The 27,255-nt window shown below is 41.1% G+C and overlaps 1 protein-coding gene across 1 annotated transcript; it reads left to right on the top strand.

Moving 5' to 3' along the window:
• Nucleotides 1–262: 262 nt before the first annotated feature.
• Nucleotides 263–26,973, top strand: slc6a15 (solute carrier family 6 member 15). Its single transcript, XM_028585975.1, has 12 exons — nucleotides 263–411; nucleotides 2,302–2,817; nucleotides 9,123–9,280; nucleotides 9,670–9,796; nucleotides 9,927–10,108; nucleotides 15,241–15,351; nucleotides 17,722–17,963; nucleotides 18,778–18,976; nucleotides 21,287–21,479; nucleotides 22,529–22,688; nucleotides 23,636–23,798; nucleotides 25,649–26,973. Exons 2-12 carry the CDS (start codon nucleotides 2,517–2,519, stop codon nucleotides 26,027–26,029), a joined length of 2,217 nt encoding a protein of 738 aa, XP_028441776.1. The 5' UTR covers nucleotides 263–411; nucleotides 2,302–2,516; the 3' UTR covers nucleotides 26,030–26,973.
• Nucleotides 26,974–27,255: the final 282 nt, after the last annotated feature.

Here is a 27,255-nt window from a genome sequence, read left to right as displayed (position 1 = left end):
GATGTAAGCCCTTCCCCGTGTAGTAGTGGAGCGTACCAAGTAGAACAACAGGGGGTGTATAGGAAACAAACACGTTAATTTCACCTTAAATCTTAATAATGCTCTCACCTATAATATGCAGTGTCATATAGTTGGGATTTATAATCTGTATGCGGTGAGCTATATTATGGATAAAGAGTGGGAAAGTGATCCGTGATAGGTGCGAATGAGGATGAGACCCCCTCCTCTAAAAGTGTGCCATGTTTCTGGCTGAGAGCAAGAGAAGTCACGGCACCGGAGTCTGTGGCAGCACACCGGCCGGACTGGTTCACGTAGAAGCAGGTGATAATGTCTCCCCCGTGCATGTGCTCTCATAATTTCATTCCTTGAGACGCATCATTTCAGCAAAAGGACGACTTATATTCCACACTGGTGAGTAGGCTACATCACAGAACCCTCAGTGGATGGTATTAGGCTAATGATAAAAGCGTGGCATGGTGTGTGTGTGTGTGTGTGTGTGTGTGTGTGTGTGTGTGTGTGTGTGTGTGTGTGTGTGTGTGTGTGTGTGTGTGTGTGTGTGTGTGTGTGTGTGTGTGTCAGAAAGAGGCTGAATGAGATGCCAGTGCGCAGGATGTGGCTGTGTGAATGATGAAACTCCTCGAATAGATTTCATGAAGACTGGGCGGGATGCAGCACATTAATTTATGCGCGAAAAAAAAAAAACTGTGTAGAACAACGAGCCACATGGCACCGGTGTGTTGTTGGGTTTATTTTATTTATTTATTTTGTATCCATTTATCCATCTGCCCGTTGTATACCTCGGCCCGTCTATTGACTCGTCATTCCTGAGTCATGTGCAGACAGAGAAAAAGAAAAAGAATCGTTGTGCGTGCGTTCACCCTCTGCAGCCTAAACACAATCACACTCGTTTTCATGCAATGGGCCTGATTGCTATATGCCTTTTTCCTATTACAGCCTCCGTAATATTGCAGTGAAGGTTACTCAGCGTAAGCGGTCGTTTTGGGGTCCTTATGTTGCCTTCACTGGATTATGAAAGGACGGCCTATTGCTTCACACAAACCAGGTTAATCTGGAAGCGGTAAAGGGAATCTATTAATCGGTTAATCCTCTGCCTGGTGAAACGTCGGGGGGGAGGCATGTTGTAGGCTATTTCTGCAACATGGATGGATGCATATCCGAATATTTCCGCGATATTTCGCGCCGGTGATGCGTTTTTATGAAAATATTGAAGTGCATTTAATTATATGTAAAATTGACCAAGACGCCCTAGGAGGCTGACATTTAAAGAAACAGGGATGTTGTGCACCTTAACCCTCCGTTGGGTGGATAGCGTCCACACCCTTGCATCTATTCTAACGCTGTTTATATCGGCTATAGTGGTAATCATAGCGGTGATACAAGTAAATACATGATGATTGCGACTATTACAGGACAAAAAGAGATCCAAGTAACCCTTTTGTTTCCTCCAGCCTTTTGGTCAGGGGACCGGCGCATGTTTGCTCGCATTCCCATTTGTATTTTGGAAGCTGATATCCTTTCATAGAGGCTATTTGAGGGTATTTTTTTCCGTATCCCGGAGAGCTGCGGAGAAAAGGAGTGTTTGGGTTCGTATGCAAATGGCCTCCTATCTTTAATTATTCAGGAGACTGGAAACGTGATCGTCTCCATACCTCGACCTGTCACTGTCCCAGTCACCGTCCACAAACCAGCCTAGTCTTCCCTGGCATTTGGTTTTTGGGAGAACAATGACTTGTAATAAAACTATCCTCATTCATTGGTTTTGCTGCCCCAGCCAGCCATGTGATTTTCATGTGAGAAATAACTCTGAATCCCCCCAGCAATATTTATGGTATGAGCAGTTTCCTAATCATATAAGATGTTATGGGATAGGCCTAAGTACAGAGTGTAACAACATGAATTACTTTCTATAAAAACAAAATTATGATTAAAATCCGACTGAAACACTTTAATGTTTGGGTTGTTCAGTTAAATTACTGTTTTGTGTAGGCTATAGGATTAGAGTTTGGGTTTTAATTTGACTTTTTAGATCTTTAAAACAAGGTTTACAGAAAGTCTATTCTAGTATTCATTTGTCAAAGTCAGCAGGTTTTTGTTATATACAGTTCATTTTGGGTAAAAACTATTTATTTATTTTTTAATTTATGAAGGAAAATGAAAAGCTGAAAGAAAAGTCCCAAAACTCAAACAGATGACGAGACTCTGATGACTGACAACCTCTTCCAGGATTTTCACTTTTATTGGCTGTTTACCAACTGCAATATTTCCTCTTGTGCCCCGCAGACATTTGGTGATAATGAGGAAATAAACCACTTCCTGATCACTCAACCTCTACAAACTGTCTCAAACCCCACGGGCCCTTGAACCCAAACATCTTCAAACTCGCAGCTTTGCACAGTCAAAGTTCCAGAAAGTGACTTTTCCCAGACGCCGGCCCTGCCCTTCCAGCCTGCCAACTAAAAAGACGTTCCACCCCTCGCCCTTGTTTGATTTATCAAATGCCCAAAAACAGCAAGGCCGTCAAGAGAGAGCTTGACGACGATGTCACAGAGTCTGTCAAAGACCTGCTTTCCAACGAGGACGCCTGTGACGATTCCTTCAAGAAGAGCTCGTTGATCGTCAACAACCATGAAGGGGAAAGGAAAGAGTGCGATGTGGAGGAAGGGGGCTCGGATGGAGAAGAGGAGGAACGCCCGGCCTGGAACAGCAAGCTCCAGTACATCCTGGCCCAGGTTGGCTTCTCTGTAGGCCTGGGAAACGTCTGGAGGTTCCCCTACCTGTGTCAGAAGAACGGAGGGGGTGAGTTACATTTTAGCTGACCACCACATATACAGTAGGAGTGGGCAATATGGAAAAACATCACCATTATAGTCATAAGAAATATTGATAACATTATTTACTAACTATAAAAGAATATTTAAAAAAAACTAAATTGTTTTATATTTAGTTGAACTGAATGAAAATATGAAATTCATGAATGAATCAAACAAATCATCTATTTAGTATTTCCTTCACAATTGAACACAACTATGATTTAACTGTGTATGACTTAAAGGGCAATTTTGGTTATTACAATGTGGGTCTTATTTTATAATTTTGACTTATCATTACCATAATTTGACTTAACAAAAAAAGTTGCTGAAATCTTGAAATGTGATAACATTGCCACATCAAAATCCAAGAAACGCAAGCATTAAGATGATAAGACAGGTTGGCTATAAGTAGAGGTGGGCGATATGGAGAAAATCAAATATCCCGATATTTTTGACCAAATACCTCGATATCAATATTGTGGCGATATTGTAGGGTTGACAGTTGGTGCTTTCAAAAAATATGCACACAATGAGATTTTTGATAAATAATCATCAGTTATTTTGATATAATAACTATGTGGGTAAAGGCAAATAATAGAACAGCTAGAACAGTCTGGTGTGTTCGGAAAATGACATCACTCTACTGTGATGCAGCCTTTAAAACCAGGAAAGGTCAACACTTGTGTCATATCAGGATATTACGATGTCCAAAATTTAAGACAATATCCAGTCTCATGTATCGATATCGATATAGTATCGATATATTAACCAGCCCTAGATATAAGTCAAGCGACGACAGAAAGTGAGCACATCCAAAATGTCAATAATGAATGGCAAAAACTGTGAAACTAAGATTCAAGTTGTAATGAACTGGAAGTATCCTTTTGAAGAGACTTTAGTTACTAAATCAACAACATTTAAAATGAACCCGCAGAGCATTTCACATACGCTGATGTGCAGAAAGACAGCAGTCAAACTAAGTACAAAATGCCATTATATGACACTAGGGCCAGATGCAAATTTAGGTTAAAACATAAAAAAGGCAAACTACAAAGAGTGCGTCATGGATAGGAGCAGGGATGCAACACTTAAAACAAAGGTAAAGAAGAAGACTATACCATTCTAGTTTCTGAGAGTACAAAGATCCAAGTATGGACACATCTGTGTCTTGTATATGTTATTACAGAGGACAAATGAGGACAAAATTAACAATGGATTTGACTCACTTCTATGGCCTTGTGAAGGAATAGAGCAGGATTGCATCACTGTTTCTGTGTTGTCTCAGAAATGTTCCTGGAATTGGATTTCTATACTCTGATACCAGAAGCATAGTCTTCCTGTTTTAATTACATTAGTCACATTTATATGCGGCTCCCAATCTCACAAAGTGATCATGTAGCTTTTATTATGAAGCTGTACTGATACTATGGTTACAGTGTGGGCGCAGGGTCAACGTCTAATCACTGTTAAAGTGAATGTGCATGTCTAAAAAGTGTTGAGTTAAGAAATAACTATTGGAAAACAGATCAGCCAATCTCCTCCAAAAAGCCTAAATATATCATCGGGTTTCAACTCTTGGACATTAAAAAGGCTCCTCCTGATTAGTCCTGTAATGCATATGTAGAATCAACACACACCAAACCGATGCAGGTATTGTATCATGTGCAACGTGTTCAGTACTGCCTGTGTGCTGCTAAGTGTGTGTAAGAAAGATGGAGAAAAAGAGTCCTTCCTATTTTGTACCCGTCTGTCAAAACCAGACTGCTCAGAGAGCTTCAGCGTCGACATGAGAGTCGCGTAACCATCTGTGTCTCTGTCAGTGTGCAGTCTGTAACATTTCCCCTACAAACAACCGCTAAGCCAAATATATATATATATATATATTCTACTGTCTACATGTAGGAAATCATTCTGTGAGCAGCTCTGATGCTCATGATTGTAGTCTAACAATAACAACACGTAAACCCTGCTGCAATCAAAACATTTCCCACAATGCCCAGGAATTAGCTACTTGACTTGTGTTGTTGTGTTACATTTCATACTCACTGCAGGGTTAATACTCTAACGTGTAGTGTGTGTGTGTGTGTGTGTGTGTGTGTCCCAGGAAGGTGATGAGGTGATGTACTTCCCACCTGGAGATTACATAGTGTAAAACCATTGACTGCCTCAAGAAAGCTGATTAAATGAAACCGTGTCAGACAGGTTGACCAGACAGGATATAATCTCTGGGGGGTGGGGTGCTCTCTCTAGATGCTGTCCAATTTTCAGGTCTGTTTTTAAACAGCTCTGGTCAACCTATAATTACATTAAAATGGAGCAGATCTTCATGAGGGTACGAGATCTGATGTGTGCATGCACGTCGTTGCCTTTCATCTACTTACTATACAGTACATTTCCTTTTATGGTTGTGTGGCGAGTACAGTGCTGGGTCCAACGCTAATTTTCTCTATGGATTGTTATAATCGTCTGAAAAATGTCAGAAAGTAGTAAAGAATGTTTCAAGCATGTGAACACCAAAAGAGCAGCAGGACCTGACGGTATCAGTGGGCGGGTCCTCAAACTGTGTGTTGACCAACTAGTGCCGGTTTTCAGGTTGATATTCAACCTGTCAATGGCTCAGTCTGTCATACCCACGTGCTTCAAAAAGTCCACCATTGTTCCTGTGCCCAAGAAAACAAGACCAGCCTGCCTGAATGACTACCGCCCAGTGGCACTCACCGTCTGTAGCGATGAAATGCTTCAAACGACTGGTCAAGGATCACATCTGGTCCACACTACCCAGCATAGTGGACCCATTACGGTTTGTCTACTGATCCCAACTGATCACCGGAAGATGCCATAGCACACATCCTCCCACATCATCTCACCTGGAAAAGAAAGGAAGCTCTGTGAGATTGCTGTTCATTGACCACAGTTCAGCGTTTAACACCATAGTCCCCTCCAGGCTCGTCACAAAGCTCAAGGGGCCTGGGATTAAACACCTCCGTGTGCATCTGGATCCCGACAGGCGGACCCCCAGGTGGTGAGGGTGGGCAGACACACCTCTTTCACCCTATTACTTAAAGTGATGGTTCGGAGTAATTTCACCCTAGGGTCCTTTGCACCATGACCTCGAGCCAAACAACCCCCCAGAAGCTTTTTTCACCTGTGTCGAACATTGGACGAGTTTGCGTTATCAGCTGTTAGTACAGGGGCTAATGGATCCGAGAGTGTCTCTTGTACATTACCCCACTAATAATGCCCAAAATGATACCAAACTTCTAAACAAGTACAAATACATTATGTACTCATAAAACCATGGATTGGAAAGTTTGTAGGTACACCAGAAGTGTATGTAAATAACACTTGCCTGTTTACTTCTGCTCTCTGCCGTTGTTGTCACTGCAGTAAGACAAGTGCTTAGGGCCGTCTACAAATTACAACACCGAAAAGAGATGCAACAAAAATATTTATTAATTTAACTTATTTTTTAAAGTAAGTGCTGTAGTATAACTAGCAGAAGACAAATTATAATTGAGGTAAGTTTGGAGACATTACCTTATTTAATCATTAAATTAATAAATATTTTTGTTGCATCTCTTTTCGGTGTTGTAATTTGTAGACGTCCCTAAGCGCTCTTACTACCGGTAACAGTAGCAGCAGCAGCAGCAGCAGAGAGCAGAAGCCAACAGGCAAGTGTTATTTACATACACTTCTGGTGTACCTACAAACTTTACAATCCATCGTTTTATGAGTACATAACCTATTTGTGCTAGTGTAGAAGTTTTGGTATCATTTTGGACATTATTAGTGGGGTAACTTACAAGCCTGGATCCATTAGCCCCTGCACTAAGCTATTCAGCTGATAACGCTAACTCGTCCAATGTTCGACCCAGGTGAAAAAAGCTTCTGAGGGGGTGTTTGGCTCAAGGTCATGGTGCAAAGGACCCAAGGGTGAAATTACTCCAAACCATCACTTTAACACTGGAGCACCCCAGGGCTGTGTTTTGAGTCCACTGTGGTACTTTCTGTACACGCACGACTGAGTAGCCACTTTCGACTCCATCACCATAATCGAGTTTGCTGACGACACAGCTGCGGTGGGCCTGATCAACGACAACAATGAAAAGGTCTACCCGAAAGAAGTAGAGGAGCTGCCCCCACTGCTAAAAAAAATCCTAAAGGAAACACTGTGTTCATTCACGGTACTTCATTTGCCTCACAAAGTGGCAAGCTACTAAAAGGTAGCTAATTGCATTTTACAACATCAGCAAACCTTCTTACCTTCATCCACATTTTGTTTTGGTGTTACCTCAATACAACAATAAGTCACATGCTGAAGAAGTGTCCCTTCTTTCCTTTTTCACCTCTGCCCCTTAGAAAGGTTGTACACACCAATGGCAGTGTATCCATTATCATTTTTTGTATGCACATGTGCCTTCTGTTGACACCTGCGCTTGCATTTGGAATTACCCGACAACCCTCTGAAGCCAAAACCTGCTGTTCCCAATTTGTTCAGAAACAAAGACAGTGTAGCTCAAATACACATCTGGTCAGAAACCTTTGGGCGTCATCCTTTGTTCTGTTTCTCCATTCATTTCTCCTCCATTCAAGCATAGATTAACTTAATAATAGCAATATTTAAGGTTGTGTTTGATATGGTGAATCATTCCTCAAATCTTCCACGCCCCATGTCACTGTACATGTGGTGCTGCAAAAAAAAACTAATTTGGACAGTGCCTAGACAGAGATCTGCAAGTGAAGACAACTGGGAAACTATTTTAGAAAAAGATGAAACGCACTCTTATCAGGCTGTTTGCTTTCACAAAGTGCCCTCAAAGTGCTCGAATGTCCAAGGGAAAGTGGGAGTCGAGGGCTTTAAAAAAAGACAATGGAAACCAGAGGGGTTTGTGATGCTGACTGATGTTTAAAGCCTTTTACCAGGACAAACTGAGTGTATCCAGTGAACCAGAATTAGATGTGTTTAATATTAGAAACAAGTTAGTATACTGTACATACACAAACGCACACACACGCTTAAAACAACAGACACACGCATTTACTTCCCTGTCTGTGACCACTCCCTACCAAGTCAAACCTGGGAGGGACAGCAGGACTCAGGAAAGGTTGTGAATGAACGTCCGGCCAGATGAAACAATAAACAGTGTTGAAACAGGGATGAAGCTAATCTGAAAAACAATACACCCATGACGGAAGTTTTGACACCGTCATCACAGACTCATATATATATACTGTATATGACTCATATAAGTGTGTCAAGTTGCCCATGTAAACATTTGGTGCCGTGGTTTAGCCTGTGAGAGGAGGGAAAAGAAAGCCACATAAGGGGATTTTCAGATAAGCACTGTTGTTGCCCCAAAACGTATAACGCCAAAAAGTTTGTTTTCAAGAAAAGATTGGCTGGTTTTTCCATCAGTGGCCATGCAGTTTACAAACTATGCAATGGTTTCCAACAGATTTACATAGTTAAGTCTCAGAAGAACTTCACATGAGAAAAATGAAAAAAACCTCGCCCACTGCATCGTGCGTAGCTTGCATTGCTCCTCATGTAACAAGAAAATAAAAGGCACATTATTTAAAAATCTGGTGCCGCTGAACTCATCTAACCACCGGCCATTTCTTCGAAACAAAGAGTTTAGGTTCTCCCGTTCTCTTCCAGCCATCGTGTGCCTGGCAGTCTTACCGCTCACAAGTACTCTCGACTGTCACAAGAGATGTGCGCCTCTGTATTGTGTTGCACCACACTGTTACAACCTGTCTTGATGTTAGTCATTCACCCTGAAACCATTAATTCTAGAGATGAATGCCGTCTTTAAAATGTGACTCAAAGTAATCCCACTGTAATTTAGGTAATTTTAGACTTCACTATATTTCCTGGTTTCCAGAATTATTTGATTGCACCACACACCATGGGGGATGTATTAGGTGGAGACACACAGATGCAGCTCAGCAGCTGCGTGTATTGTAATTGTTGTGCGTGCGTGCGTGTGTTTGTTAGGGAGATAATTAGACAGATACTGTTAAAGAGGCTGCCGTGTGTTTTTATGTGCTTTGGGGCAAATGTGTGACCATCAGGGGGTCATAAGGTAGCAGTATAGTTAGTCTAAGAGGCTGCTGTGTTGGTGAGTTTCAATATAGCATGTGACAGATATAGATATAGAGGTGTGTGTGTGTGTGTGGGGTGCTTCCAGGAACTGAAATGGTGTCACTTTACAGTTATCTGATGAAACAGTTTCCCCTTTTTTGCATGTGCTTTATTTAACTTGTCGTATGTATTGTTTTGACTGGCAGGAGCGTACCTGGTGCCCTATCTCATCCTGCTGATATTGATTGGGATCCCGCTGTTCTTCCTGGAGCTCGCCGTGGGACAGCGGATCCGCAGGGGCAGCATCGGAGTGTGGAACTACATCAGCCCTCGGCTGGGGGGCATCGGCTTCGCCAGCTGTGTGGTGAGTCATAATACAGTAAAGTAAAAGTGGAGCAGAAGTATGAAGATTCGACAACAGCATGGTTGAAACAAGAATAGTAAATAATTATTATGCTACTGTAAATAATTAAATATAAGTAACAGTACAGTAACTTTGTGAAATTAAAGCAAAGGGGAGCTGCAGATTGTTTGATACATTTTTTTTTTGGTTCATTCATATTATCCTGTCATCAAAAAATAAAAGTCTCCTCTTGTTGTAATAAGAAAGGGGGGAAAAAATGACATACTGAATATATGCGGATCAAGTTTGGTAGGGTTCATGATGATGTGTGTATATAGCTTAAGATAAATAATAACTACCTGTTTTTTGATTTAGTTTGTCCGAAGTTAACTCGCCTCTCTTGCCTGTAGGTGTGCTTCTTCGTGGCTCTCTACTACAATGTCATCATCAGCTGGAGTCTCTTCTATTTCTCCCAGTCCTTCCAGCAACCTCTGCCATGGCATGAGTGCCCACTCATCAAGAACAAGACCAGTACATGTAAGACACAATCAGACATATTATATTATAAGGCTTTTTTAGTGCTTGTTCTGTAAACCACAGGCACTACAGTTCCTTTTATAAGAGGCACACTACACACACGCTGTAACCGCTAACGTTTTGTCCATAGATGTGGTGCCCGAGTGTGAGAAGAGCTCGGCTACCACCTACTACTGGTACCGCGAGGCCTTGGACATCTCCGACAACATTTCTGTGGGTGGAGGACTCAACTGGAAGATGACCGTGTGCCTGCTGGTTGCCTGGTCTATTGTTTGTCTCGCCATGATCAAGGGAATCCAGTCTTCTGGGAAGGTAAAGAGAATTTGGTTCTCTGATAGCTTTTTTTTTTGTTTGTTTTAGAGAAAATGTGTTTTCACAAATAGGGGATGGGGCAGAAGAGGAGACATGTGTGAGAGAAGGAGAACGGAGGAAATGGCTTACTTCAGCTGCCCTGCAGTCCTAGCAGCTTGGCCTATATAACTAGTTGTAACAATTCTAACTCTTGTACCCCTGAAAATGTGCAACAGTGACAGAAACAAAAAGGCCATTTTTCGCCAAGTGTTTTGGAAAATCCTCTCACACATAATTAGCTCACTTTAACGTAGAGGCTTATAAAGTGCAAACTGTATTGATGCCTGATCTAAAGACACTGCTAAGTGACTACTGTAATGTGACTTGACAAATGTTTCTAATGATACAGTCTCAGATATGATCCCGAGAGCTCATGTGATCTTGTGTGAGATTTCTGGCTCAGCTTACTTTAGCTTAGGGGTAGCAAAGCTGACAGTAGCGTGACTAGCATCCGGAAGGATTAGCCCACTGGTTAAAGGTTGGCGTTTGCTTGCAAACTCACCGCGCTCCTCCTCCTCTTTTTTACAGATGATCTTTATCATTCCACACTTTCTCGTATCATATGACAAGCATTAGCCGGTGTACTTGCAAAGTTAGGCTTGCGCTAATTGGAAAAATGGTCGCACTTTTTAATCTTCCCGGAATAAGCTTTGATGGGGAAGGCATTTGATTTGGGTCTTATCCCCACGTCTTACATCAGGTTTGGGCTGGGTTACAACAAAGTGTGGGGTCAAAATGAATACAGTACTGTATCTTTCAGGGATCACATTTTTTTGTCTGCAATAGAGTAAGGTCTTACAGAATTTGAGTCAACTAAACTCAATAAAATGAGTCTTTGTAAAAGTGCCAAAATCATGGAGAATTAACACCCAGCTCTGTAGCTTTAAAGCCTCTTTTTGCTAATTATTTTGGTTTTACAGCACATTTAGGCTACTGTATGGTTCAATCTCAGCTGCATTCATCAACTGCTGTACGCAACTGCTTCCAACACAAAGGCTCTGACAAAGCTACTGTACGCAACACCAAACAGCAGAGACACAAAGTTAGCGACTAGCTGGTGAAGAAAGTGGAACATCTAGCAGCTAAAGACCCAGCTTTTGTTTTTCACAGGAGTGGGTGTAGACCAAACCAGAGCTGAAAAGAGAATAAATTAAATTTACATTTATCAAGTAGCCAGGAACATAACTCCAGTGGGGGCTAATGTTGCTGTGTCTGTTTGCGGTTAGCGGTGCCATGCCATGGGTCCGACGGCCCATGATTGCGAAACACCAATAGTTTAAAAAAAAAATTCCATAGGACTTCCAAAGTCCATAGTTCGACGGCCCGTTATCCCGAAAACAAATGCCAACTTTTGTTTATTTAACTTAGTTCACAGAAGAGCTGTTAAAGCTAAATATCAGCTGAAATTTAAAAAAATATATATTTTTAAGGAGTCATACATTATGATTTATAGGTTATCTGTTTAATTGAGCAATATGTCAACAGAGTATTTTCAGGGCAGTGGGATTTTGGATTATTTTTGGATTGGACAGACGATGGGCTTTTGGTCCAATTGGAAATTTTTCGAACTATTGCGGTTTTTCGAATAATGGGCCTTCGGACCAATACACGGTTCCCATGTTAATCATAACTGCTTTTGAAGTTGCTGTATATCTGTCCGCTTATTTTGTTTATTTCCCCCTGCTGGCCAAAAAAATATGCAGCTTTAAGGATTTGTTTCTTAGGTTATTAAACATTGAGTCAGAAAGATGTTAGGTGCTTTGCAGAAAGTAACTATTATTAGACTGTAACCAGTTTTTTTTGTAATGGTGTGGGACACACGGCTGCTAAATGAGTTTCCCACCTTTGATCCAGACATTGTCCTTAGCTCAGGTCTTATCCTAACAGCTGTCTGCTGTTTGCCTAGTTCCACTGAGCCCTCGTATTTTGCGTCACATTTATCACAACAGCCCCAGACAAAACAACAGAGGTGGTTTAATCTTGACCTGTGCTACAATGGGTTTGCAGAACTAGAAAGTCTCATTTCCTCTGTCTGCTACATCCTGCTGCCTTCCAACAAATGCCACTGATAACCACGATCATTGTTACAATGAGTATTCTGCTCTTCTATCAGAGAAGTTGTATTACTGTGAATGATGTTCAAGTCCTTCTTGTACAGTGTGTGTGTGTGTGTGTGTGTGTATATATATGTATATATATATATATATATATATATATATATATATATATATATATATATATATATATATATATATATATATATATATACACACACACATATGTATGTATGTATGTATGTATATATATATATATATATATATATATATATGGGTTGTTAAGAAAAAGAAGTAGGCCTAACCCCTCATTTTTGTAAAGAGCCAACAGAACCACCCAAGCTATTGGTTCAGTTTGAGCCAAATGGTCGTCCTCCAACTACCTGGTGTTTCTGGATGGCCTTTTGAGTTGGCCAGAGTAGAAATGGGCATGAACTTTCTCTCGAAGGGGCCAGCTCGAAGTGTCTTTGAAGTTTAGCCAGCGCTGTGTGGTACAAAAGAATATTAATGCCCTCTCTCCACCCATGTTCACAAAAGGCTTTTCCAAGGAATATCCCTATCGCCATCTGCATTTCTCTCCCATTTGTGTGTGTGGGTGGGCGTGAAAGGACCATTGGTTACCATGGTTATACGCGCTCTTTTGGCTTTGCTCGATTGTCAGGAGGGTGGCCAAAAGAAAAAGTGGGGGAAGGTATTAATGGCTTATGATGGGGGGAAGAAGGGCGTGTCATGGATTTGGTAAAATAGTGAAATTCATAGCAAGTATTTAAAAGTTGCTGAACGCCACTGAAAGTAACCACTTAAATGCCAAATAATAAATAACATAATCTCTTTTTTAGACATAAAATCCTTTAGATCACCGACACGTTATGAAGAATCTTAACGATTGCATGTCTGTCTGTCATCATGGGAAAACTTTTAGTATCAGTTTATGATCAGAAACAGTGCAGTTCTCAGAACATGACCTTTGCAAGAAGCACATCCTATCTGCCATGACACCTAATCTTCCATAATAAAAGTCTCTTTTTTGATAGAACGTAAGACTGAGGTTACAAAGGAGCAAATATCTGCTTTCCACACAAAATAGCAGGCTTTGTGCTCACCAAGGCCACAATCGTGTTCTTAAACAAGATTACAGCGTTTAATCAGCGAAGGGCTGACAAGGGCTGCAGCTGAGGAAAGTGAAACACTAAGCAAAGAAATGTATTCCAATTATGACGTTTGAAGTATTTCAAAGCTGTGATGCACCATGAATTTCACAATGCATTAGAGCTGGGCAATATATCGATATTATATTGATATATCGTGATATGAGACTGATATGAGATATCGTCTTAGATTTTGCATATCGTAATATGGCATAAGTGTTGTCTTTTCCTGGTTTTAAAGGCTGCACTACAGTAAAGTGATGTCATTTTCTGAACTTACCAGACTGTTGTAACTATAATTATTTGCCTTTACCCACTTAGTCATTATATCCACATTACTGATGATTATTTATCAAAATCTCATAGTCTCAATAGTCAACACTACAATATCGTTGCGGTATCAATATCGAGGTATTTGGTCAAAAATATCATGATATTTGATTTTCTCCATATCGCCCAGGCCTGCAATGCATGCGAAAACCTAACGTATAACCAACTTTGTATCTGTGCTGTTTTCAAGAAACCAAACTTTAAAATAAAAGTATGATTTCCTTCAGAGGTAGAACCTGTACATTACCTGAGAACAAAGGTGGGGGACAAACTCAGACATAGAGTGTGAGTATCACAAAAGAACTTCATGTTTAGGAGAATCTCAGATTAGAAATGAGTCTTTTTATGCTTCCAAGCACTGGGAGAAAATCATTAAACTTCCTCTTGTCATTGACTCAACTTCCAAATATATGAATTATTCCTGCTTTTGATTAGGGGAAAATGATCCCTTTCCTTCTAAGACGAGACATTACACAGTCTCCTTCAAAGCTACACATGGACCACCGTGTGAGAAACGCAATGTCTCTGAATACTAACTGTGCTCATGACTCAATCCCAAACTCTCCCACATCTCCAAGGGCCTGCACCCACGCCCCACTGCCAGTCCTGTAAAGCAACGTGTCACTGTGTAGCAGCTGAGTCAGGTCTCTCAGTCTTTAAGTACCACCCAAGTCTACACAGAGAAGGGGGAGGGGGGGGGAGAGACAGGCGGCTCACTGTCTAATTAGCGCAATAATTGGACAAAAGGGTCTTGAACAGGCTCAGCAGTTACCAGTTCTAGCCTGGGACCGTGCCGCTGACATTGGTTACTCAACGTTCACAGTAGTCATTGCTACTTGAAGATATATTGTCATTGTCGGAGATACACAAAAGAAAAGTTAAAAAATGTGTCTCACACTCAGCATAAATGAGAAACAAAAGAAAGAAACAAAAATTGTCATTGACATCAGACAGAACTGTTTAGGTTTAACTCTCCTTTCTGCACCATTTTAAATCATCATGATCAACACTGCACAAATAGTCAGGCGTTGAGATCGCACTACATTTATTTTAATACTTTTCTAAAAACACACACACACACACACACACACACACACACACACACACACACTGACAGGAACTGAACAGCAGTTATTTTCATTTCAAGATTTCTGAATGCTACTCAGTAATCTAGAACCCCCTGATAATTGGCACTGAACGAGACCTAATGTACATAAAAAGTGGTCCAATTAAGTCTGTACTAGAATGGGTAAACATTTCATTTATCTTGAAACTAGTTCATTGGCATTAACAAAAAAAAACGGAATTTCAATGCACCTTCGATTCAGTTTTTGCCGCTTGTGATTGTTAGAAACATATGTTGTCCTTATTGCTGACAGTTTCACCTCTAATTACAGTGTGAGTTATGCATCCATTGCTCCTGATAGTCTCATGTCTTCCAACACACAGTGTGCCACGCTTAGAGGATGGGATAAGACGTCATCAAATATTGCACCGTGACTTTGTCGAAGTACTGCAGAAGTTTGATGCCATTTCACAGGAGTTTTTTTTTTGCTTACAGGTGATGTACTTCAGCTCCCTGTTCCCGTACGTCGTGTTGATTTGCTTCCTGGTTCGGGCTCTGCTCCTGAAGGGCTCCGTGGACGGGATTCGACACATGTTCACACCCAAGGTAATTCATGTTTCGAGTCAGCGTTTCTCTGAACAGTTAAAAGTAGAAATTCAGAGCAGGGTTTGCTGCTTGGAGAAAATAAAGCCACCAAGGACAAATTGTTTGGGAGGGCTCCAACTATTTTCATTATTGATCACACTTTGTCTATAAAATGTCAGAAAAAGTAAACAATTACATCTAGTCCGAGCCCAAGGTGATTGTTTTGTCCAACCAATGGTCCAAAACTTATTAAGAAAAAGATATTAAGTTTATTATCATATATAACAAAGAAAAGCAACACATCCTCCCATCTGAAAAGCTGGAACCAGCAGAAGTGTGTCATTCCTGTTTGAGAAATGACTAAAATGATAAATTAATTATCAAAATAGTCACCAATCGATTAATTGCCCCTGCTTTACAAAATTATTTCTTATACTTACTACCCCCTAATGATCAGGAATATACATCAAAGCCTTTTTGTATTATCCACCAGCCACTGTTGAGCTGAAAAATGAAATCTGCACTGTAATAGGCTGGCTCCTCTGCAGCAACAGGCCAATGGCACCTCAGGCTGTGGAATCATGTCACCATGGAAACAGGAGTTACTGAGGCTTTATGTAACCAACCAGGCAGAGATGCTCGTTCACAGCAGCAGCGTCTGTCTGTCTGTCTGTCTGGTGTGTCTGCTCAGTCTCACCGGCTGACTTCTTACGACTTCAAACGACTCTTTCTGCCACCATCTTCAGCGTACAGTACCTGTGGACATCAGAGTCCTGCTGCGTGGGCGTTCTAAGACCTTTGTCTAATAGAAAACTTTCATTTGGCAAGACCGCGCATTGAGAGTCTGCATAATATAGTCTACAGTATATCCACGACAAAATTCCACCTGATGGCCGGATGTCCGTAACCTTGGGCTTCCTTTGTGTTGGCAGTTTAAACTCCGGTGGATTTCTGAGGACTATGGTTAACTGCTCCTCAGATCTCCAGACATCTGTCCAATCTGAGTTTTCTGTCGCACGACTAAAACAACTTTTTGAACGTACATGTTCCACCAAAACAAGTTCCTTCCCGAGGCTATTTTGCAGAGGCGGCGTTGCCGTTGCTCCGTCCGGCGCTTAGCGCCGCCCAAGGCGATTGTGATTGGTTTAAAGAAATGCCAATAAGCCAGAGCATGTTTTTCTCCCATCCCGAGAATGCTGTGTGGACTGGTCTGGCAATGCCAGACTAGCAAAATACAAACAGAAATATGTTAATGTTACTTGTTAAAAAATAATTGAGATAAAGGATTGTTGATCGATATGCCTCCTTTAAAGCAACGTAGTAGACATAAACACACATTTCCACTTTAACTTTTCAACTTAGCTTGAATTGTCCCTTTTCTTGCAGCCAGGTGAAGCACAGAACACCACACACAGACTTGATCCTAAAGCGCGCATATATATATATATATATATATATATATATATATATATATATATATATATATATATATATACACACGATATAACCACATTAATTCTTTACATTGTCAACTTTAATTCTTAAATATCAGAAAATTGCATTAATAAGTCTTAAGTCAATAAGTTTTGCCGGACCAAGAGTCTCAAACCTAAAAAATATTCAATTTACAACTATGTAAAATGAGAAACCCGAATATACGTAATCTCAACTCAAGGTCCACTTACTTGCTTTTTTTGCACTTTCAACCACATGTCACAGTTCATCAGCGATCGGAACCGGCTTCCGTGTCATTATGACCCGCACAAGTGTAGAACATTTGTCAAATGCAAATCACGTCTAGCAGCAACTCTTTACACATTTCATAATCTTGCTTTCGTCAGCTATAAATAAATAGATACCGAGCCCCCAAAGTCCTAAAAAAGTATTTTTTTTAATGTTTGTAATTATTTTGTGCATACAACATAAAAAAAATAAATAAAAAATCATCCTTCGGGACTTTGGGGGCACCTTAACTTCAGAATTTTCTTTTTAATTTGATCCTATTTGGTCATGTGGTGTAGTGAGTATTTAGTCAGTGTGGAAAGCATTTGTGATATTACTTTAAAGAAATCCCTGTGTAAGAAAATATCAGTGTTTATGTATTTGAAACACAAGAACATCATGGAGTCAACAGATGTTGACGTCTTGCAGCTAGATGGAACCAAGTCAAAGGAACAACTGTTCAACTTTTTCTACGGCGACATCCTGAATAATATCCAGAAATCTCTTTAACAATAATGCTTATTATATAGACATATTATCAAAAGAGACATGGAAATATTTTTCGATGTGGGCTATATGAAACAAATATAACCATATTCCTTCAATGATGACCCTTAATTTAGACTGTGTTGCCAAACTAAGCCAACTCTTCCTGTGTTGTGTTTTCAGTTGGAGATCATGTTGGAGGCCAAGGTGTGGCGAGAGGCGGCCACGCAGGTCTTCTTCGCCCTGGGCCTCGGCTTCGGCGGCGTCATCGCCTTCTCCAGCTACAACAAGCGGGACAACAACTGCCACTTCGATGCCGTCTTGGTGTCTTTTATTAATTTCTTCACCTCCGTGCTGGCCACCCTGGTAGTGTTTGCAGTGCTGGGCTTCAAAGCCAACATAATGAACAGCAAATGTGTCGCACTGTGAGTAATACGAGCTTCCTCTTTTATTTACATATTTATAGACTGCAACTGCATTTCCTGCAGACCATCAAAGAGCTGATCAACAAGTTCAGGTGTGAATGCAGCTCACAGTTAAATGGTGATTGCGGCTTTTTGAAAGGCAAAGTGGCTCGGTAGTATTTTTATTTTATTTATTGGACGTCGGAAAAGAGTTTGGGGGCAAATCTCCTGCAGAATTTGATAAATAATATTTTAGACAACTTAACAGTAGTCTATATCCATGACGTTCCACTTCTGGGATTTCTCCGGTGCCGCTGGAAATTCTGCCCGATGTCCATTACCTTCCCCTTTCTTTGTGTTGGAATTTTAAACTCCGGTGGATTTTTTTTCTCTGCAGGGTAAATCCAGACATGTAGCTAGACCATCTGTCCAATCTGAGTTTTCTGTTGCACGACTAAAACTTTTGAACATACACACGTTCCACCAAAACAAGTTCCTTCCCGAGGCTATTTTGCAGCGGCACCGTGGCTCTGTCCAGCGCCTAGCGCCGCCCGAGACGATTGTGATTGGTTTAAAGAAATGCCAATCAACCAGAGCCCGTTTTTCTCCCATCCGGGAATGCTGTGTGGACTAGCCGGTCCCTCCTCCGCAGCGCTGTGGAGGAAGGTCTGGCAGTGCGAGACTAACTTAACATAAAGTCGTAAAATCTGCTAGTGACGGTTGTCATTTCAGCCAGCAAAATTGATGTTTTGATGTTATGTATGCTGCGCGACAATGGAAAGCTCGACATGCTAACAAACTTCTGCCTGTTTATTTAATTTTTTTTTTTTTTTAGAAACACCAACAAGATAGTGTCGTTGTTGGGGAATGGCATTGAACCAAGCCTGATCCCCCACCACATCAACCTCACTCACGTCAGCCAGGTCAGTGCTGAGGACTACAAACAGATGATCACTGTCCTCGAAAGGGTGAAGGAGGGCCAGTTCCACACGCTGGGACTGGCGTCCTGCAGCATTGAGGACGAGCTGAATAAGGTACATGCAAAAACTGCAAGTCTAAACACATGTCAGTTTCATTCATATTCATTTAAACTGTTTAGTTTCTTTACTTACATGGGTGTGGTATTTAGTCAGTGTGGTAAAGCATTCATCATCAGCGATCGCAACTGGCACTGGCTTCCATGTCAACATGACCCTATCACAGGGTTTCCGCGGCCCTGAGGGATCTTAAAAAGTCTAACATTTCAAAATCAAAATTTTAGGCCCTAAAATGTCTTAAATTCGCTGTAGTATTGGTTTCTAGGTCTTGAATCATTTGAAACAGGTCTTAATTTTCCTACGTCCATGCAACACTACCTCATTATGCTACTTTTTTTTTTTTTTTATTCTGTGGTGTTATGACTACAAATGAGACCAACATGTAACTTATGTTGCAGTCAATCAGCTGTTGTGTTATTGGTGCTAGTCTCTTTCTGATGGTACCACAGACATAAAACGGATTTTTTTCTTCGGCTATGGGGAAGTGCAAGCTAAGCGACGCTGTGATGAAGGTCTTAAATTTCATTCATAATGCTCTTAAAAAGTCTTAAATTTGACTCTGTGAAACCTGCAGAAACCCTGCTAACAAGTGTGGAACATTGGTCAAACAAGGGGCGATTCTAGGATCAGACCTTTAGGGGGGCTCAGCCCCTTATGAGAATGTGACACGGATGCAGTGCATGCAACTGCTAAATCAGTAATTTTATTGGCTGATAATCTCTGAGCTAGCTACTAAACCGCAACATCAGCTAACGTTTTTTGACACTATTAACACTATGATGGAACTAAACCTGACACTTTATAAGTCACAGTGATAACGACCGATTTGACACAATGTTCTAACATTCAGCAATTTTAGTGGCTTACGTTTCAATTTGGGTTCTAATCTGCGCCATGAAATTACCAACTTCTTCTCTGGGGATTACCAACGTTAAACTCCACAACCACACTCCTGCTCTCCCTCTGACAGATCAGACAGAGACTCAGCAAAAGGCGGGAGTCTGGCACCATGACCTCCGATTGGCCAAAGCTACGTTTCGGTTAACCCTTTCATGTGACGGGGCTACAGCGACACAGGATATCGAACCTGTTTCAATCCCTTTGAACCTGTAATTGTGTGTCCTCTGTCACTAACCGACATGGTCACAATCTCTAACTTGAAGCACTAAAATTGATTTTTAATTTTATTTATTTTTTATTTATTATTATAATTTTTAGGGGGGCTGAGTTGAAATGTAGGGGGTCTCAAGCCCAAGGGTCTAAAATTGCCAATTGGGTCAAATGCAAATTTGTTACTTATTTACTTGCATAAATGTGGTAAAACATGACAACCAGAAGAAGAGGAAAAAGCATAAGAGCCCAAGAAAACATTGGCATGAATATAATGTACTTTCCCCACAGCATTAAAGAAATAGTTTTTTTTAACATTTTGGGCAATACACTAATTTAATTTTTTTGCTAACGTTAAGTGTTGGATGAGAAGACTGATACCACTCTAAACACATTATATCTCATTAGTTGTTCTGTACAAAAACTGAAGTGTAAAAACTGCATGTTGTGGTGTTTTGTGCTGCACTATTTCTACTGTTCAGGCATTCAAGTGGTATCGATCCTCTCGTGTAACTCTCAGCCAAAAAAGCAAATAAACTATTCCTTTTACTACATCAGTACAGCATAGCCATGTCATGTGCTCACTTCTCCACTGCTTCAATTTTATGTTGTTAAGCTGCTATTAAAACATTTCTGTAATTACATTATCAAATACTAGGAAGAGACCACTGAAGATATATTAAAGTTCATTTTACTTGAGAACCCAACAAGGAGGCAGTCTCGGCACTACAGAATAGTACAGACAATGAGCTAACGACAAGCTCTCCACTTTATAATGCAAGTGAAATGCAATAAATCATGATACAGAGTTGATGTCGTCAATTGTTATCTTGTCAGAGTCGATGACGTCTCCCCTATCAGGCATGTATGCCCCTCAGGGACACACCGTGCTCGGACAAGGACACGCAGTGTCTCCAGTTATCTTGTTTACAGTATTCAGTATAATATTATTCTATGCAAACAGTTTAATAATAACAAGAGAGAAAGTATGTAAATCAAAATTTCTCTAACAGTTTCACAAGAAAAGCTTTTCATGGAAGGGATTATGCCTGCTGAACTGCTGAGAGGGTTTTAATGTGAAACAGATGAGTGTGTCGAGTTTTCATTATACTTACATAACAAGGGAATTAGAAATAAAGGTTCATAAAATCCCTAAAAGTCACCCACGTCAAGCCATATCTTCTCTCCCCCTGACAGGCGGTCCAAGGCACAGGCTTGGCCTTCATTGCCTTCACAGAGGCCATGACCCACTTCCCAGCATCGCCCTTCTGGTCCGTCATGTTCTTCCTCATGCTGGTTAACCTCGGCCTGGGCAGCATGTTCGGCACCATCGAGGGCATCCTCACTCCGCTGGTAGACACTTTCAAAGTCCGCAAGGAATTTCTCACAGGTGAATGAGACCTCCAAGTACCTCTTCTTTAACTCGTGCGAGGATCAGGTGACTTTTAAAATGGTGATTGAAGTGCTCTAGTCTGAAAATAATTTGAATGAAGTCAGTGCAATTGTACTTTTTTTTTTTTTTTTTTTTTTTTTTTTTTAATACTTCGATTAAGTCAAACAAACCGCTTTTTTTGTGTCCTAGTGTGCAATTTGAAGGTATTCTGTGGAGTTCTGTAAAGGAATTGTGATCTCTGTGTCACAACAAATGTCGTGGGTGCAGGAATTAGGGAGGCAGTAAATTGGGGATTGGATTGCAAAAAGTCCTGTGCAGGCTTCTTGGATGTTGAATGTTGAGGTCGGCTTAGTTTAGCTTAATCCCTGGATGTCTATGAAGTGTGAAGCGACTCACATAGGAAATACACTCCTCAACTTCTCCGAAGATTGATTGGCTAGTCTCAGAATAATGTGAATATATTTGTTTAAAGAGAACTCTGTATATTGAAATGTTGTGATGCCAAAGTAGTCGTAAACCCTCCACAGACATGAACTAAAGCTAAGACAGTCTAACCTACCATTCAACTTACCTTTACACTGCATTCAGAGACAAAAAAAAGGGATAGAGTACCCAAGATTAGGAGAGAAGTAGAAATATTTCTGAAAATGACCACAGAAAACATGACCGGTTTGATTAATGATGACTCCGTGGTTGTTGCACACCACCGTGAGCAGATGTGGGCCACCCCACTGGTCTTTTGACTCAAATAGCTTTTAAATAGGTCCTGCTCTACTTTTTACTTATTCTGTTTTAGCTCAGTTTATCTCTACTCTTTTCATCTGATTTTGGGTGTTAGTGGGGGGGGGGGGGGGTAGTGCCACCACACGTACTGAATTTACCAGTCATAAAGACGTACAGCAATGCTGTTTCCATATGAAACGTATGTATGAATGTATCGCTCAATATAATACTTTTCACACTGAATGTGAACCTTTTAGAGTGACATGTATTGTAGGATATCTGTCAGTACGCGCTGTAACTAACAACCTGCTCCTCTCCTGCAGTGGGATGCTGCGCGTTGGCCTTCTCCATTGGCCTCCTGTTTGTCCAGCGCTCAGGGAACTACTATGTGACCATGTTCGACGACTACTCGGCTACTTTGCCTCTGCTCATCGTGGTCGTACTGGAGAACGTGGCCATCGCTTGGGTCTACGGGATTGATAAGTAAGTACAGTACACAACATCATCACATCACCTCAGGGGTTTTTCCTGCATAGAGGATTTTTTGGCACCCACCCCCTAAAGAGGATTTAGCCAGCCCTAAAGGAAAAATCACTAGCACTGAAATGACAAGAATTGAGAAGAAAAAAAATAGATTAAAATCCTCTCTAAATGTGTTGAAGAGCAATTTACCAAGCAACCGTTAAACAAGCAGAACATTAACTTGAACATGATGGCTAATTTCAGTTTTATCTCCAGTCAGCCTGGGTCAGACTCTCCTGGTGAAATATTAATATTATTTTTTTTTTTTAACCAGTTTTGTTAATTGGGGTTTTATTTACTCAAGCATAATATACATTTTCTGGTTATCAAATTGTCAGAAATAACAGGAAAAGGCATAGATTTCTATTAAATAAGGTGACACGGACTCTTATCTTTACTGTACGCAGACTCATCATGCTTACTTTCGTGCATAGTCACCCCCCCCTCCCCAAAAGGCCCATTCTGAGCCAGGAAAAAACCTGCATCTGCATCAACTTTTTATGAATTACTAATCTCTTGGAACATGTAAATAAAACTGTAATACTGTGAGATATAATTTGATTATTTGGTAAACACCCAAAACCCCAAAAACTGCAGCCACAATTATTGCATTCTGTGTTTCTGTTTCAAATATTTTTGTCAAATAATTAAAACTTTAAATGATAAAACTCTTAGTCTGCGAAACCGCTCATTTTGGACCCATGAACGGCTATATTGTTGGAATGAAACGATTTAAAAGGAGCCGTGAAAACACCATATATAAATAGCATGTGAAGGCCATCAGGTTTACTATAAAGCAGCCATGTGAAACTATTGTGAGTTCTTTACCACAAACATCTGATCTCACCTCCTGCTGCTTCGCTCTGTTCTCCCCGCTCCCCCCTCCCGCCTCGCCGCCACTCTCTCAGATTCTTTGAAGACCTGAAGGACATGCTTGGCTTCACGCCGTACCGTTTCTACTACTACATGTGGAAGTACATCACACCCATCCTGCTGCTGGTCCTCCTGTGCGCCAGCTTCATCCAGCTGTCCATGACGCCGCCCAGCTACAGTGCCTGGATACAGGAAGAGGTGAGTCAACGTCTCCGGCTCGTCTCTCCTGGGACCGGCGATCAATGGGGGTGGAAGTTCTCCCACTTGTTGTTAAAGGCCTGGAACAAGTAAAAAGCTCATTTAAAAAGGGATCAAAGTAAAACGAGGCAGTAGATAGAAATAGGGGGGGAGGCAAAGTTTGTACATGTTCAGGGCGTCCTGTAACCCTCAGACAATCAACAGGATGTGCCGTCTACCACAGAGACCTTCAAGCACCTGTTTGATCACATCAAGAGAAAACTTAAGTCATTTTAAAAGCTTCAGTAAGTGGAGCAAAGGCCAAATGGGGCAGTGTCCCTGTAGTTTTCCTTAATTTCTCCAGTGAGGCTAACGCTTCTCAGCTCACCAAACCAGCTAATTAGGTTCACCGGCAGCTGTACTAAGCCTCACTGTGAGATGCATTTACCTTACCTGAGTGAGTGAACAGTAATTGGTCATCATTTTTCTTAATGCCTTCAAGTAGATGCCTGAAATAAAGTGATGAGAGCAGGGCTGACAATCATTTTCATTATCATTTAAAAAAAAGTGTGATTAATAGATAGTAGTTATATACAGTAAAATTCAATTATTCCCAAAAGCTACGTTCACACGGCAAGTCTTAATGCCTAATTCAGATTTTTTTTTTTTTTTTTTTTGGCTGTTCACATGACCTTTTAAAATGTGGACTATATCAGTATATATATCTCATATATACCCGCATGCGCAAAAGAACAATATCAACATCAGACGCGGCACGCTGTTGCACTAAAGTTAGGGAGGTTATGGCGGAAGTCAGCATTTTTGTGTGATGGCAGCCATGACATTAATGAGCAGGTGCTGAGGAGGAGAAGAATGAAGAGAAAGAGAGACAAATTGGCTATTTTGGCCTTTTGCGGGGGTTATGGCTGCAAATTCACTCCAGAGGTCTGTGTGACCGGTTGACAGCTGCACCGGGAGCAGGGGGCCCCGCCCCTCCACGCGGGGAGAGAGGGCGCAGCGAGGGTTATCGATGTAAAAGTTGCATCAAATCCCCCTTGGTTGTGCACACTGCGGCCGCATTGAAAATAAATCTGATCTGAGTCTGATCCAGGACCACATATGGAAGTGGCTACATTTGAGTGTTCACACTACTTCTGAAGAAGTCTGACCTGGTCACTTGACCCCAAAAATGTGGGATTTGGGCCACTTTTGCCTGCATTCTGAACATAGCTAAAAACTTGTGGAAAATGCCTGTTGCAATTTCCCAGAGCCCAAGGTGACATCCTCTCATTGCTTGTTTTGTCCAACCAACAGTCTACAAGTCAAATGTATTCAATTTACAATAATACAGTACGGAGTACAGCAGAACATCCTCATATTTAAGAAGCTGAGGTTAGTTCACGTATGGCCTTTTTCCCACTGAAAACTTATCAATAACAACTAATGGTGTCCGCATTTGGTGAGCACAATTGTTTATTTGTATAGGGCAGTATTCTATAACCTAGGTCTGAAACTGAGACTACTTCCGCTCAAATAATGACATATATTTTTTTAGACTTTTAACATGAGCCTTCAGGGAAAAGAGCAGAGGAGCCATTCGACACAGTACATTCAACATATTTAATATATGTGGCTGTTGTTGAGTCTGCCTACTGAATAGGCCTATGTTGATTACAAGGTGACGTATGTCACAACCTGGATGGCTTACCACCTCTGCTGAACAGTTTGTCTTGAGATAAACAAGTGTTCCCCCATTTAGACTCTTGAGTTATATAGTTTTCAAAAATGACATTTCAACATTGGAAACCGGTTACAAACGTTGCAGTTTTTTTTTTTTTTTTTTTTTTTTTTCTCCTGTGTCTGTCCTCCAGGCCAAAGAGCAGACCTTGAACTTCCCTCCATGGGGCATCGTGGTCTGCATCTCCCTGGTGGTGATGGCCATCATGCCCGTGCCCGTGGTCTTTGGCCTGCGCTACTTCAACATCATCGACGACGGCCCTAGCGGCCTCTCCACCGTCTCCTACAAAAAGGGCCGCATCATCAAGGAGACCGCCCGGCCGGGTGAGGATGACGACACCAGCCTGATCCAAGGCAAGTCGCCCAGCGAGCAGCCCTCGCCGATGCCCGGCAACAGCATCTACCGCAAGCAGAGCGGCAGCGGTGGCCCCGACGCAGACACGGCACCCAACGGCCGTTACGGTATCGGTTACTTGATGGCCGACTTGCCGGATATGCCCGAGTCGGACTTATAGACTGACTATAGTAAGCCCTGCCCGGCCATACCGGCTGGCCACTCTTCCCCTCCACCCCTCTGCGTGCGTTTAGTTGGCCGTATCATACATGTAGATTTCACTTGTACTGTATATTCTTTGTAGATAACGTAGCTGCTCTTATTTGTCGTCTCTGAACCTTATATTTAAAAAAAGAAAAGAAAAGAAAAAGGTGTGGGAATAAATCTCATCATTGTCTAACCCTTTACCCATTTGCTTGGCTGCGTCCCAAACTCACCTCTAGCTCCTGCTCCCTCCGGCCTTTGCTCCCTCCTCCTTGTAGATGCTACAGGGGAGATGGAAGCAATAAGGTGGACGAGTCCACCAGGCCTACTTGAACAAGAATCTGCAAAGAGGAGTCTGCAAAAGGAGCGAGTTAGGGGTACCAAGAGGTCATCTTGGGACTGCACCGGTGTCTGTGAGCTGTGTAAATCAAGCCAGCTTCAAATCCTGCTGTAAAAAAAACCGATTGTGTATATTACGATCCCTAACTGCTGTGCAAGTCTTGAGATTAGTAGCAGTGCAAGACTTAAGAGAAAAGTTCAGGTCAACTTAGTTCAAACAGTGAGAGGATGGCCTTTGAAAACCACTCCTATGATTGTTTCAGACAAAAGTGTGCCTAAGTCATTTATATTTGTTTATAGAATACATGATGGACATTGTATATTTAAAGGTATTCTGTAAATATAATATAAATATTATAAATATATTTATCTTGATAGTTTGGATATCAGAACACCGTGTTTTTAAGGTTCAGAAGTACTTCAAATCCTTAACTCGTGTCTTTGTTTTTTACTAATGTGCTGTTAATGTTTGTGAGGACTGAGTTCTCTTTGTAAATAATTTTTTCCATGAAATGGCTTCAAATGCAAATGTCTTTTTTTCCCTGTCAAGATTAAAGATCGAATATGGTCCATAACCTGAAACTAATGTGATTTTTTTTTTTTTTTTTTTTTTGTCTATTAGAATGAGTTTTTCCTCAGTCTAAATTTCAGGTTCCCATTACATACATATGTCTCTACTCCTCAAAAATATATGAGAAGTATGTTAATGTGAATTAACATACAATATCCAACCACAAATACAAGATCCTTAATGTAAAGAAATGTACTCTTAAAAGAACAGAGGAGCAAACAAAACTTTGTATTTAAACAAATCTGTAAATCAAATAAGTAAAAATGTAATTTAAGCGCTTCTACTTAAAAAAA

Source organism: Perca flavescens, chromosome 8, assembly GCF_004354835.1.
Source record: "Perca flavescens isolate YP-PL-M2 chromosome 8, PFLA_1.0, whole genome shotgun sequence".
NCBI lineage: Eukaryota > Metazoa > Chordata > Actinopteri > Perciformes > Percidae > Perca > Perca flavescens.
This window is presented reverse-complemented; position numbering and strand designations above follow the sequence as displayed.

What these genes read in the sequence shown, in the direction of transcription:
- slc6a15 (XM_028585975.1), top strand. Translation starts at nt 2,517, where the DNA reads ATGCCCAAAAACAGCAAGGCCGTCAAGAGAGAGCTTGACGACGATGTC. An exon ending in TCGGCTTCGCCAGCTGTGTG is followed by an intron (nt 9,281 to 9,669) that starts GTGAGTCATAAT and finishes TCTTGCCTGTAG; the next exon opens with GTGTGCTTCTTCGTGGCTCT. An exon ending in GTGCCTGGATACAGGAAGAG is followed by an intron (nt 23,799 to 25,648) that starts GTGAGTCAACGT and finishes TCTGTCCTCCAG; the next exon opens with GCCAAAGAGCAGACCTTGAA.